Genomic DNA, 15,645 nt, shown 5'->3' with positions numbered 1-15,645 from the left:
AGCATTGATGATTAACACTTAAACACCCAGCCCTTACCTCGTTAATAAACATGGAGTACCGTGCTAAAATCTGTAAAGTGAGTTTCCACAGACGGTGTGCTAGCAATGGTAAAAACATCTGATCTGACCAACACTTCATAAGACTGACCCATGCCATATGAGAGGCCAAAAGGCAAAATGAGCTCCCAGCTAGGGGGGGAAAAAACATACATTTAAGGGATCCCAGTCACCTTAAGTCAATTATGATCTATAAATCTTTTTTAAGTCTTATGTAACAGCTTAATCCTTTCATTCCATGCTATTTAAAAACCAAAAATGTTAAAAGTATTTGATTGCTGTGAAGAAACTCAATTTAATTCCCAAGTTATGTTGGTCATTATAAAGTCTGTCAATATTATTAAGATAACCCCTAAGCTAATAATGCATACAATTCTTTTATTTGAGATGTCTTCCTCATCACAATTCTTTACTGACTAAATAAAACAACTATAAAGGAAATAAATACATTATATTGAGACAGCAATTTATTAAATCAAAATATTTGTCAGTTTGTTAATGACTAAATGTTTTTCTGTCCCCCTTCTTTAAATGCTGCCTACTGAATATTTGGACAATCATCAAAGTCACTTAGAACAATTTTAGGGGATTGGGAGAATAGAGAATAGTCTAAGAAGAATGTATCAAATTAATCCAATAAAGTTTAAGAACTTTTATTTCCTCTGCCAATGGAAACTAAAGGCTATTTTGACTAGATGTCTCTGAAGTTCCTTCTACCTCTAGGTGTATAACCTATGCTAAAAACACCTGATTTCTGACCTGGGCAAAAGCTAGCCACTAACTTTTCTCCTTAGGACTGAATCATTACTGTGCTTAAAGAGAAACTGATACTACTATTACAAAGAAATGGAACTTGTGTTTTTTGTTTTTCTTCACAAGGAAACTTTATAGAAACATTCAGAGAATAAATAACATGGTGGTTCCCAAGTAGAATCAAAATATCCTCACTGATAAATGATCATAATATAGAAATAATGGATCACAGTATTGTGCTAAAATATCTTAATGGGCACTTTAAAGTTGTCTATGGGACATCCAGTCAATTTCTGAGGTAAGAAAATGTCTTTTGACCCTAAACCTTACATTTTAGTCTCATTTCTAGAATACCAGTCAAGGGCTCTTTCTGTATGAGAAAACAGAGTGCAAAACAGAGAACTGATTAACATTCATGCTTAGTTATAAAACTTTTTCTATGAAAAATGGACATTACCCAGTCTTTAAGTGTCACCTTAAAATCAGATTACAAATTCTCTATCTAAAAATGATAATCATTTCAATATTTCTATATTAGCAAGCAGCAATGAAATGGACCCTTCTGGCTTCTACATTAACAGGTCTTTGTTTTTTAAAAAAAGCATTACAGATTAAATTTTTTTAAAACTTACCTGAGTGTCTTAAGTATCCAGCTCTTAAAATATCATAAGGATATTAAGGTCTAAATGACTTGTTTACTTTAACTAACATTTAACATTCAGCCCCATTTAGTTAATTACATATTATAAGCAAGTTACCTGGAGCTTCTTCCAGCCCATCTATAAATGCTGCTTCTAAGGCTCCTGCAATTTCTCTAAATCTGATGAGGAACAAAAGTTACATAATTATAATACATAATTAAAACATATTAATCTTTAAATTATATATATGTATATATTGTATCTATATGGTAATGTAACTCCATGAAGAAGAAAAATAAACTCCATGTAGGACTTAACATACATCTTAAGTGTCATAAAACAGTCCAATTCCTCATCCTCATTGACCCTAGAATGTAAAAGTTGAAGGAGATCTCATAGATACAATTTTATCCCATCATCTTCCAGATGAGGAAGCTGAAATTCAGGAATATGACATGACTACTTAAGCTATATGATCAGTAGCACAGAAAGGAAGAGACCAGGAGACCCTGGTTTCCTGACTTCTAGCTGAATACTATTTGCAGTCGATCATAAGAAAATTATCATAGAGGAGCAGAATCTGCCTACTAGAGGACTACTTAACACTGAGCCGGGGGAAAGTTATAGAAGGAACAACTGGCAAAACCCAAAGGGATTAATACTTAAATAGTTTAGAAAGACATCAAAATTAGTCTAAAACAAATATATCAAAAGTCTCATAACTTAAAAGTGTTAAAATAGTTTAAAATAACTCTTATTGAGGACTCTGGATTATATTATTCTTGCTATTGCTGTAATTGGCTGTATATTGCTGTAATTGTTAAACTTATTTGCAACACATGTATATTCCATCTACTCCAAAGTAATGTAAACTTCTTGAAGGCAAGCTATGAATGATTAACTTGTACTCTAAGACCTCAAGCAACTTAATTAATTACTCTGAAAATAGCAGGTGCTCAATAATACTAGCTTAAGAAAAAGGGATGAAGTTGTCTTATTTTCTCCTATAACAGAAGCTTACAATCCTATAAATTAATCTGATTGAAACAAAAAAAAGTATCCAGCAATTTAAGAGTTGGAATAGACTTTGGCAGTCACCTAATCCAGTTCATAATTGAGGGAATCACTATTAAAACATCTCTGATATGTAGTTTTTCAGCATTTGTCAAAAGACATCTTGGGGAAAATGAGTGGAGAGCTTTCCTCACATTTCCTATTATAATTCTGGACAGTTCTAATTGTTAGGAAGTTTTGTCAAACTTAGATCCTGTCTCCAGATGATGAATCTTCAAATACTTCAAGATTACTATCATATTCCCTGTAGTCTTCTCTTCTTAAAGGTCAACATTCCCAGTACCTTTAACCAATTCTTATAACACAGACTCAAAGCCCTTAATTGGCCTCTTCTGGATACTCTTCAGTTTTATCAATGTCAATCTTGAAATTGTGGTGCTCAGGACTGAATACAACAAGAATCTAGGAGGTGTATGACTAGTGTAAAAAGGGATCACCATCTTCTTATTCATGAGAGTGTTATGCATGTTCTTCTCAATAAAACCCCAAATTGCATTAGTTTTGGGGGGATCTTATCAGACTGTTACCTCATATTTCCAGGTAGAAAGGAGATAATACATTTTAATTAAAATAATTCTAAGAAGAAAAGAACACAACATAAAGATAATGTACACCTATAATTTAACTGCATTTACAATGGAGATAAAAAACACAAAATGCGCAATACTGGAATTAATATTTCCACACACACAAAATTCAACAAAATGCTTTCCCTTTAAATCTTAGATTAATATCAAAAGGACCCTGAAGGATATCACATATTAAAGTGATCTATGATCTCAATCATGTTTGCACAACTTTTTTTTCACTCATCATTAAAAAGCAGCCCAACATCCAATAAAAAATCAAAAGCAATATGCCAGAATGTCCTACATGAAATTTATTTTAAATGGATAAATTACTGTATTGAAAAATGTAACAAAAATAAAAATCTTTGTGAACTATGAATATTGTTAAATGGAAAAATCAATCAACTATTTCTAACTATGCAAGTTATGTTTAATTAAGCCAAGGATTTGGGGAAAGGAAAAGTCTTTTGGGAATGGGGGGAAGTATTGTTGTTCAACACAACTCAGGGTTTTAATAATAACTTTGAGAGAAGCTGGAACATCATATTGAGATCAATCGAGCCTGGCACACAGGTTATTATCAGAAGACAAAAGGAAGAAAGAGCTTTGAACAAATAGTTTATGAAGAACAATTTAGGATTGGGTTGTGTAGGGAAAGAAAGGGAGAATGAGCACAACAGAAACAAAAATGACAGGGAATGCATTTAGTTTGATTAGCTGCTACGACTAAGATAAATAAATAACCTACTGTTCCTCTTTACAACACTAAAATATTACAGAATATACCTTTAATAAACTTAAAAATTTGTCCAAGAAATAAAAGGACAATTTGCCCTAAAATCACCTCATATAAGTTTCAATTCAATACATTAATTTTTAAAACAAATGTATAACTCTTTGACCTCTCACTGAAAGACAAATGCACATTATATGACCCAACAATGGGGAAGACATAATTCTGTGTCTGATAAGATACATTTCACCCTAATAAATGTGATACAATCATTAAGAATAAAATTACATTTGTAATCATGACAGGCAATTATAACTGCAAGTTTCCCCACTGATAACATAGTCCTCTTTCTGGAATTTTTTTCCACCTCTCTACCTCACAGAAGGACACTAACAGATAATGAAAATATCAAAGTACTTTAAAAAAAAAAAGATGAAATTCAGCTTTCAGCCAAGATGGTGGACAGAAGACAGGCAACTGTGTTAAAGTCTCCTGATCTTCCCTCATAAATAATACGAAACAAACCTCTTAACAGAAATCAGATCGACAAAACCCAGAAAGAGAAACTAGGAGAAGAACAACTACCTCAAGGTTTGTCTTCTAGGATCATGGGTGAGCTCAGGTGCAGATTCTGCTGGGAACACAGGAAAGGGTGGGAGGCTTGAGAGCCTGAGAGTGGGACTGGTCTGATCTGCCACAGAGGTGGAGGTCAACTGGAGAGCAGAGGCACTGATAGTGGTAGTGACTGTCTGGAGCCTGACAGCAGGGTTGGAGGGTGAGTTCCAGTGTGGGAGAGTTGCAGACATCGATCCTTGGGTTCCTCTGGTGCAGGGGAACTCAAGAGTCCATACCTTCATTTCAGCTAAAACCTCTCCCTAGAACAAACACAATTACAGCCCACCTCCATCCCAAGCTCAGGTGTGAGCAGCAGAACTCCCTCAGCTATGAATAAGGAGAGCAATTACCTTGCCCTAGGACAAAGCCCACCTTTGTTCAAAGATAAAAGCATTCTTCAGTGTTAACCAACCCCTCCAGGTCAAGGGAGAAAGCTTCAAATCAAGGCCACAGACACTCCAGTGCCCCCTACTGGCTGTCCCACATGGAGTTACTAAACCCAGTAAGTAAAGCCTGTAGGGATCCCAAAACCAAACCTCTGTGAACCAGTCCCTCCCCAACACAAGGTCTTAGAAAAATGAAGAAAGGCAAGTGGAAAGGTTGGGGCCATAGAAAAATTCCTAGAAGAAAAAGACCCTAACTCAGAGAGACCTAGAACCTCTGAAGAAAATATGATCTGGTCTGCAGCACAGAAAGACATTCTTAAAGAAACCTGGAAGGAAATTTGGGAGAGAAAATTAACAAGTTGCATCAAGAGAACAAATCCTTGGAGAATACAATTGGAGAAATACAAAATAAGAATAGTTCTCTCAGAGCCTCAATTGGGCAAATGCAAAAAGAAAATAATTCTCTCAAAACCTCAATTGGTCAAATGGAAAACTCTCTCAAAAATAGAATTGACAGGGGGGGCGGGGGCGGAGCCAAGATGGCGACATGAAAGGATTGAGTCTTAGGAGCTCTCTGATAAAAACTCATAAACTAAGGACTCTAACTAAACTTTCGAGAGACAGAACCCACAAAGGGACCCAGTGAGGCAGTTTTCCTACTCAAGGTAACCTGGAAAAGAGCAGAAAGGCTCTGCTCCCCAGGGTCGGAGGGGAGGTCCGCCAGAGGGGTGGCCCACCAGAGCCAAAGAACTTCAGTGTCCCAGAGGCAGCCCCAGGACGCTGGGAGCCGAGGCTCACAGCAGCTGGGGAGTCTCCTGAGCTGCACTCCAGGGAGCACCAGCACAAATTGGGGGAACAGTGGGGGGACCTCTGCCAGAGCGAGAACATGGAGCCCAGCCCTCAGGGCACACAGCAAGCAGCTTGGTCTTTCAGCAGCCCAGAGCTGGAAACAGAAGCAGGCAGAGCCAGTAAGCAGGAGCCCCCAGGGCATGAACCCATTCAGCTGAGGGAGGGGAGTGAAGAGAGACTGCTGAGCTCTGTCCTCTGCCCCTGGAACAGGACTCTGGGGCTCTGACCACATTCAGATCCTGATCCCAGTCTAGGCCCCACCATAGAACAACAGGGCCGCCCCACCTCAGCCCTGTGGCAGAGAGGGGCGCTTATGGTCATTCAAAGACCAGGAGGGAGGACAGGACCTCACAAACTGAGACCCTTGTGGGAGTATCCCAAAAGCTCAGGAAGCACCCCAAAAAACAGGCTTAGGCTGGGAAAATGCACAAGCAAAGAAACAAGAGGAAGACCATTGAGAAATATTTTGCAAATGAGCCCAAGAAGGATCAAAATACTCAGTCTGAAGATGAGGAAGCACAAGCTCCTGCATCTAAAGACTCCAAGAAAAACAGAAATTGGGCTCAGGCTATGATAGAGCTCAAAAAAGACTTTGAAAATCAAATGAGGGAGTTGGAAGAAAAACTGGGAAAAGAAAGGAGAGAGATGCAGGAAAAACATGAAAATGAAGTCAGCAGCTTAGTCAAGGAAATCCAAAAAAATGCTGAAGAAAATAACATGCTAAAAAACAGCTTAGGTCAAATGGATAAAACAGTTCAAAAAGTTATTGAGGAGAAAAATGCTTTAAAAAGCAAAATTGGCCAGATAAGAAAATTCTCTGAGGAGAACAAATCCTTCAGACAAAGAATAGAATTCAGGGAGATTGATGAATTTAACAGAAATCAGGAATCAATACTTCAAAACAAAAAAAAAATGAAAAATTAGAAGAAAATGTGAAATATCTCATTGAAAAAACAACTGATATGGAAAACAGACTTAGGAAAGATAACTTGAAAATTATTGGAATACCTGAAAGTCATGATCAGGAAAAGAGCCTTGACATCATTTTCAAAGAATTACTACAGGAAAATTGCCCTGATATTCTAGAGGCAGAGGGCAAGATAGAAATGGAGAGAATCCACCAATCCCCCTGAGAAAGAGATCCCAAAAAACAAACCCCCAGGAATGTTATAGCCAAGTTCCAGAACTCCCAAGTCAAAGAGAAAATATTACAAGCAGCCAGAAGGACACAGTTCAAATATGGAGCTGCAGTCAGGATCACACAGGACTTCGCAGCAACTACATTGGAAGCTCATAGGGCTTGGAATACAATATACGGGAAGGCAAAAGAGCTTAGAATGCAGCCAAGAATGAACCACCCAGCAAGGCTGAATGTCCTCTTCCAGGGAAAAAGATGGACTTTCAATGAATCAGGGAAATTTCAAATGTTCCTTTTGGAATGGCCAGAGCTGAACAGAAGGTTTGATCTTCAGATACAGGACTCAGGTGAAGCATGGAGATTGGAGGAGAGGGGGGAAATATGAGGGACTTAATGAGGAATGGTGCTGATGATGTTCATATGAGCCATCTCAGTTGATAGAGCAGGTAAAGGGAGCTTTCGTAGTTGAAGAGCAGGAGAGGGCTGAATTCGGGGATAAAATATGGTGTAAAAGAGGAATCAATGGGGAAAAAAAGGGAAGTAGAGTGGGACAGGGAGGAGGGAGAGGGGGAATGGTCCAAGATATTTCACATAATAAGATTTTTTTTTTATTGCAATGGGCTATTGCAGTGATGTAGAGCAGGGGAGGCAGGGCAGAATGAGGGAACCTTTGCTCTTGTCGGAGATGTCTGGGAGAGGAGACAGCAGATGTGCTCAGTGGGGTATAGACAACTGGAGTGGGAGGGGGGGAGCAGGGGGAAGGGGTGGGGATGTGAATAAAGGAGGAGAGGATGGACTGTGGGGGGTACAGTGGTCGGTGTAACACATTTTCTTTTTTGCTTCTTGCAGGGGGCTGGGATTTGTTGGCCTGCCTGGGACCATAGGGCCGGGTGGATTCTGGGCCTGGGGGGTGGTATGGGGGCTTGGGGCTTCTTGGCCCCGGGACCAGGGATCTGTCTGCTGCACCACTCAGCGGCTGCATGGAGTCGGAGTGAAGGGGGGGAGAGGGTTGGTGCATGGTGGTGGAGAGGTGGGAGGGGAGGGAGTTGTGATCAGTGGGGTGACATTGGAGAAATATGGAATTAACTTTTCTGATGGACTTATCATAAGAGTATGATCCACTCACGGCAGAGTTGATGGTGTTGGAGCAAAGACTGAAGCACATTTTTTGTTATTATTATTTGGGGGAGGGTGCAGGGCAAGTGGGGCTGGTTGGCCTGCCTGGAGCCACATAGCAGGGTGATCTTTGAGTGTCTGGGGCCGGATTCGGACCCAGGTGCTCCTGGCTCAAGGGCCAATGCTCTGTCTGCCACCCAGCCACCCCTATGATTATTACTATTTTATTTTATGTCTTTTTTTTTTCTTCTTCATTTTGGTTTTTGCAGGGCAGTGGGGATCGGGTTGCTTGCATGTCACATGGCTGGGTGATTATTGGATTTACGAGGCTGGATATGGACTCAGGTGCTCATGGCTCTAGGGCTGGTGCTTCGTCCATTGTGCCACCTGGCCATACCTACAATTATTACTATTATTTTTTTTAATTTTAATTTTTTTTCTCTCCCCTTTACTTTTTCGCCCAAGCAAGTCTATCTATATTCATGGGGGCAGGGGTATTTTGTTTACTTGTAAACAAGTATATTTTATTAATGTAAAAAAATTTGTACAAAATGAGAATAAAAAATAAATTAAAAATAAAAAAAATAGAACTGACCAAATGGAAAAGGAGCTGCAAAAGCTAAATGAAGAAAATTCTTCTCTACAAAAAAGAATGAAGTCTGTGGAAACTAATGACTTCATGAGACAGCAAGTGACTGTTAAACAAAACTGAAAAAATTGAAAAAATAGAAGAAAACATAAAATACCTCATCAGCAAAACCACTGACCTCAAGAATAGATCGAGAAGGGAAAACCTGAAAATTACTTGTCTTCCTGAAAACACTGAAGAAAAAAAAAGCCTGGACTTAATATTATAGGATTTAATGATGGAAAACTGCCCGGATAAGGAACCAGAGGGCAAAATAGTAACTGAAAGAATACATCAATCCCCTCTGGAAAGAGATCCTAAAACAAAAATACCAGGGAATATTGTGGCCAAATTCCAGAACTATCAGTTAAAAGAGAAAATCCTTGCAAGCAGCCAGAAAGAAACAATTTAGATACCAAGGAACCACAGTAAGGATTATGCAGGACATGGCTACATCAATATTAAGGGATCGGAAGCACTGGAATGAGATATTCCGATGAGCAAGGGAGCTTGGAATGCTGCGAAGAATCCACTACCCAATAAAGCTGAGCCTTCTCTTCCAGGGTAAAAGATGGACATTTGACAAAATGGGAGACAACATTTCCTGATTAAAATATCAGAGCGAAATAGAAAATTTGGACATCAAACAGGAGGCAAGAGAGACATGAAAAGGTAAAAAAAAAAAAAAGTAAAGAAAAACAGCTGTCCAATAAGGTGAAACTGGCTATATCCCCACCTGGGAGAAAGATTCCCATAACTCTTGAGAACTGAAACTCTATTAGAGATACTATACTTAGACAGAAGTGATGGGCACTCATGACTTATCCATGAGACTGCTATCCAGTAAGATGAAACTGGCTATATCCCTACCTGGGAGAAAGACTCTAATAATTCTTGAGAACTGTAACTCTATTAGAGAGAATATACTTATCCAGAAGTGATGGACAATTATGACTTTTCTGAGACTCAGATAGAACAATTTAAAAACAATACCTCCTTAAAAAGGGGGACAATAAAGAAATGGGAGGATGGAGGAGAATGAATGGGGTAAATCTCATTACATTAGGAGGTACAAAAGACCTATCTATTGTAATAGATGGGAAGAAAGGAGGAGGTGAGAAGACTTGGCTTAAAGTTAACTTTGCACACACACACTCAGTTAAGAAACTGATCTTATCTTTCAAGTATTAAAAGGGGCAAAAGGGAGGAATGGGAAGGGGGAGAAAAGGGGGAACTAACAGAAGAAGGAAGGGAAAGAAGAAGGAGAAGAGAGAAAGGGGAAATAAAGGGGAGGGGGATATAGGAGAGAAAACAAATTGAAGGCAGCGGTATTCAGAAACAAGGCTGTGGGGTTAAGTGGTGTGCCCAAGGCCACACAGCTAGGTAATTATTAAGTGTCTGAGGCCAGATTTAAACTAAGGTACTCCTGACTCCAGGGCTGGTGCTTTATACACTGTGGCACCTAGCTGCCCCAATTGGTTCCAATTCTATATACTCTTTGGAAAAATAGATGAAGACAGAACTCTGCCTATATGACACCAATATGGTACTAATACCTGAACTAGGGAGAGTTAAAACAGAAAAAAGAAAATTATAGGTCTATCTCTCTGATGATCATAGATGTATAAAGCTTAAATAAAATCTAAGCAAAATAATTACAACAAGTTATCACTAGGATAATACACTATGACCAAGTAGGATTTATCCCAGGAATGCAGGTTTGGTTCAATATTAGGAAAACTGTTAGTATAATTAATTATATCAATAACAAACCTATCAGAAATCATATAATTATATCAATATATGCCATAAAAGCTTTTTGACAAAACACAGCACCCATTCTTGCTAAAAACACTAGAGAGTGCAGGAATAAATGGATTGTTCCTTAGAATAATAAGGAGTATCTATTTGAAACAATCAACAAGCATTCTATTCAATGGGGATAGGTTAGAGGCATTCCTAATAAGATTGGGGTGAAACAAGGATGCCCATTATTACTACTATTATTCAATATTGTATTAAAAATGTTAGCTTCAGCAATAAAAGAAGAAAAAGAAATTGAAGGAATTAGAATTGGGAAGGAAGAGAAAACTTTCACTCTTTGCAGATGACATGATGGTATACCTAGAGAATTCAAAAAAATCATCTAAAAAACTACTAGAAACAATTAGCAACTTTAGCAAAGTCTCAGGATATAAAATAAACCCTCATAAATCCTCAACTTTTTGATATATGACTAGCAAGATACAACAGAAAGATTTAGAAAGAGAAATCCCAATCAAAGTAACCTCAGTCAATATAAAATACTTGGGAGTCTTATCTGCCAAGGCAGACTCAGAAACCTTTTGAAAACAATTACAAAACACTTTTCACACAATTAAAATCAGATTTAAATAACTGGGCAAACCTCAACAGCGCATGGATAGGTCGAGCTAATATAATAAAAATGACAATTCTATCAAAACTAAATTACATGTTTAGTGCCCTACCAATCAAAATTCCAAAAAAAAATTACCTTAATGAGTTAGAAAATGTTCTATGTAAATTCATATGGAGAAATAAAAAGTCAAGAATTTCCAGAGATTCAATGAAAAAAAGGACAAAAGGTGGCTTAGCCTTACCAGATCTAAAATTATATTATAAAGCATCAGTCATCAAAACTGTCTGGTATTGGCTAAGAAATAAAATGGTGGACCAGTGGAATAGACTAGGTGCAATGGCAGGAAATGATTATAGTAATCTGCTCTTTGATAAACCTAAAGAGTCCAGCTATTGGGATAAAAACTTTCCCTTCGATAAAATTGTTGGGAAAATTGGAAGTTAGTATGGAAGAAACAGATTAGGCCAACACCTCACACCCTATACCAAGATAAGATCAAAATGGTTATAGGATCTAGACATATAAAACAATATTATAAGCAAACTAGAAGATCAAGGAGTGGTTTACCTGTCAGATCTATGGAAAGGGAAGCAGTTTATGACCAAGGAAGAGATGGAGAACATCATTTAAAACAAACTAGATGATTTTGATTACATTAAATGAAAAAGGTTTTGCACAGACAAAACCACTGTAACCAAGATCAAAAGAAATGTAGTAAATTGGGAAACAATTTTTACTACTAGTATTTCTGACGAAAGACTCATTTCTAAAGTATACAGAGAACTGAGTCAAATTTTCAGAAAACAAGCCATTCCCAATTGACACCTGAGGAAATCAAAGCAATCCATAGACATATGAAAAATTGCTCTAAATCATTACTCATTAGAGAAATGCAAATTAAAGCATCTCTAAGGTACCACCTCACACTTCTCAGACTGGTCAATATGACCAGAAAGGACAACGATCAATGTTGGAAGGGATGTGGGAAATGTGGGACACTAATACATAGTTGGTGAAGCTGTGAACTCATCCAAACTTTCTGGAAAGCAGTTTGGAATTGTACCCAAAGGGCAACAAAAACATGCATACCCTTTGATCCAGCAATACCACTACTGGGTCTATACCTTGAAGAGATTATGAAAAAAGGCAAAACATCACTTGTACAAAAATATTCATAGCAGCCCTGTTTGTGGTGGCAATGAATTAGAAATTAAGTAAATGTCCTTCAATTGGGGTAATGGCTTAACAAACCGTGGTATATGTATGCCACAGAACACTACTGTTCGATTAGAAACCAGGAGGGATGGGAATTCAGGGAAGCCTGGAGGGATCTGCATGAACTGATGCTGAATGAGATGAGCAGAACCAGAAAAACATTGTACACCCTAACAGCAACATAGGGGTGATGACCAACCTTGATGGACTTGCTCATTTCATCAGTGTAACATTCAGGGACAATTTTGAGCTGTTTCAATATAGAGAATACCATCTGTATCCAGAGAAAGAATTGTGGAGTTTAAACAAAGACCAAAGACTGTTACCTTTAACTTAGAAAAAAAAACCTTATCTTATGTAATTTTGCTATCTCTTATACTTTTTTTTTTCTTCCTTAAGGATATGATTTCTCTCTCATCACATTCAACTTAGATCAATGTATACCATGGAATAATGTAAAGACTAACTAACTTAAGACTGCCTTCTGTGGGGGTGGGGAGAGGGAAGCAAAATTAAGGGAAAAACTGTAGAACTCAAATAATATCTTTCTAAAAAATAAAATAAACATTGGATTTTTCAAAATTAAAAAAGATAAAATTCTCAGAGTATTTCTACTAAAGTATTAAACTTTATTATGTGATGAAATCTATAATTATCTAGATATATCTTAATTACTATTACTATTAATCAATAGTATTTATAATAATTTTTCTAATGACACTTTTCATTCCAAATTTCTCCCATTTATTTAATTAGCCAAGATATCACCATCATATTTGTAAAGTGGCTCAGTGACACTGGTTTATAGAAGAAATACATGTAAAAGAAAAGCAAGATGAGTTCAAAATTAAAAGTAGGATTTCAAAATGTTAGCCAACTGGACAATATAGACTATTTATCTAGAATGACCTTCAACCTGGGGAAAAAAAGCTATAGTCAAATAGGACTTTTTTAATGTTTGGAACAAGGGTAGCAATAAGGAAGAAACAGGGCTCATGAGAAATTTCGAGAGAGTATGATTTTCAAGGATAAGCAATTAGACTAGACGACTTCTTAGGTTTATTTCAGTTTTAAGATTATATTCAAGCAAATGCTTCCTTAATGCTCACTTATTCAATATTATAAATAAGACTGTACCTAATTTTCTAAATTTCATAGATCCTTAGAACTTGTTTCTTACCCCTAGTTACAATACAAATATCTCAATGACCCATGCACTGCTTCATCCTCAAGGCCTATTGAAAAGCAGGTGGAAGAATAAAGTAGTACTTTAAAATTTCCCAAATTTAGTTTCATTTGCACTGAAATAGTAAGAAGATGCCTCCTTTTATTGGATATCATATTAAAAATAGAAATTAAAAACAAATGAAATATGTAGTTTTAAATGTCTGGTAGCACTTTGCATGTTCTACATTATCTTTTTTCATTATCCCTATGAGGCAGGATAGAAACAGTTATCTTAACACTGCATAGTGAACAGAGCATTGAACTTGGGAGTCAGAAAAACTTAGGTTCAAATCCTTCCTCAGACATTTACTAATTATGTATCCTTGGAAATGTTATTTAACCTCCTCCTCTGTTTGCCTCTTTATTTGCAAAATGAGAGTACAGGGGAAAGTTAGAACTGATTCTTCTAAGGTCCCTTCAAGGTCTAAATCTACAATTCTATTATCTTCATTGAGTATGAAGTGGAAATTGAAACAAAGATATACCTCAAAATTTGGTGTGTCTCTCTCCCCTCTAAATCAACTCTTAACTTCCCTATTTCTGTTAAGGTTGTCTCTAATCTTTCAATCAACAGTGTTCACTATCTCAGATTCATCTTCAATGTTTCACTCTTCTTCATCTCCCAAATGAATGAATAACATGGCATCTGTTGCATCTAGTTCAGGCCTTTATCATCTCTTCTTGCTGGGACTATTATTGCATGAGCTTCCTAACTGGTTTTCCTGAATCTGATTTTCACTCTGCTCTAATCCACACAGTTATCAAAATGATATTCCTAAAATCACGGTTCTGACCACATTATTGCCCTAGCTTGAGAAAATTCACTGGATCCTGATTGCCCCAAGGATAAAATATACACTTCTGTCAAGTTGTATAAAAGTCTTTGAGATCAGGCTCAAAACTCTATTTCCAGACTGATACCATCTTATTCTTCTTCAGGTCCACATCAATCCAGCTAACTTGAGCTATAAGATATTTTTCCTATATGAAATTCTTTCTCTTGCCTCTGTTGCTTTGCACAGGTTGTGGCTGAAATGTTCTCCTTCCTCATTTTGGTCTTTTGGAATCCTTATCTAATTTCAAAATTCTGTTCAAGAGCAACTTTCTCCAAAGATCTTCCTTTTTTGAATACTCCAGTTGTATATATGAATATTTCAGTTTTCTCCTCAAATTCTTTTTCTTTGACATATATTCATATTTACAATATGCATCTTTCCTCTCCAGCAGAATGTAAGTTCCTTCAGGACAGGTCCTGTTTCATTTTTATATTTGTTCTTTAGTCCCAAGAAAAGTACCTGGTATTCATATGCATACTGTGTCTGCCTGGTATAATAAACAAGTATTATCTCTCATATAATCTGGTATTTCTAGCAGTGATGATATTGTTTACAGATTTAAATAAACAATAACAGGGGGAAAAACTTAATTACTGACCTTATTTGAAAATATACAGGTAAATTCCATTTGTTATTGAAACTGTGGTAGGCAGGATGTGATCTTAATCTTTTTACACTAGCTTGTGATCCACATTGTCGTTCAAATCTTCTTACAAAATCCATACTTATGGTATACTTCTGTAATAAAAACAAAAAAGCAATCTTTTAAATTGAGTTTTAATCCCTAATCTACATGTAATCAGTAAAGTTTACACATAAAAGCAATAATGCAGATCTTACATAGGTTAATACAATTTATTCTCCAGCATAGAGAACTATACTTAAGTGAGCTGTTCATAATGTGTGCTACTGGTCATAAATGAAAATGATTAAGGTGACCCTCACTAAAATGTAGGTTGAAGTTCATGGATAATAGTATTACTTTATACACATTACCTTACAAAAATAAAAAAATAAAAAATTTAAAATTAATATAATAATAAAACATTTATTTTATTTTTATTTTTGCAAGTCAATGGGGGTTAACTGACTTGCCCAAGGCCTACAGCTAGGTAATCATTAAGAATCTGAAGCCTAGGGGTGGCTAGGTGGCACAGTGAATAAAGCACCAGCCCTGGAGTCAGGAGTACCTGGGTTCAAATCTGGTCTCAGACACTTAATAATTACCCAGCTGTGTGGCCTTGGGCAAGCCACTTAACCCCATTTGCCTTGCAAAAACCTAAAAAAAAAAGAGTCTGAGGCCAGATTTGAACTCTGGTCCTCCTGACTCCAGGGTCTGTGCTCTATCTACTGCACCTTCCAGCTACCCCAAAGATTTTCCTTTTATACAAAAAATAAGAACACATTTTTAATGTGAACACTGAGCCT

General features: G+C 37.0%; 1 protein-coding gene across 1 annotated transcript in view; it reads right to left on the bottom strand.

The window, feature by feature from the left end:
• Positions 1–15,645, bottom strand: part of COG2 (component of oligomeric golgi complex 2) — an 80,499-nt gene that overhangs the window by 14,406 nt on the left and 50,448 nt on the right. Inside the window, exons 10-12 of the mRNA XM_074223038.1 lie at positions 14,816–14,955; positions 1,569–1,630; positions 38–189 (exon numbers count right to left, since the gene is read on the bottom strand). Coding sequence (XP_074079139.1) covers positions 38–189; positions 1,569–1,630; positions 14,816–14,955 — 354 coding nt within the window. The remainder of the gene's footprint in view (positions 1–37; positions 190–1,568; positions 1,631–14,815; positions 14,956–15,645) is intronic.

Source organism: Macrotis lagotis, chromosome 2 (genome assembly GCF_037893015.1).
Source record: "Macrotis lagotis isolate mMagLag1 chromosome 2, bilby.v1.9.chrom.fasta, whole genome shotgun sequence".
Lineage (NCBI taxonomy): Eukaryota > Metazoa > Chordata > Mammalia > Peramelemorphia > Peramelidae > Macrotis > Macrotis lagotis.
This window is presented reverse-complemented; position numbering and strand designations above follow the sequence as displayed.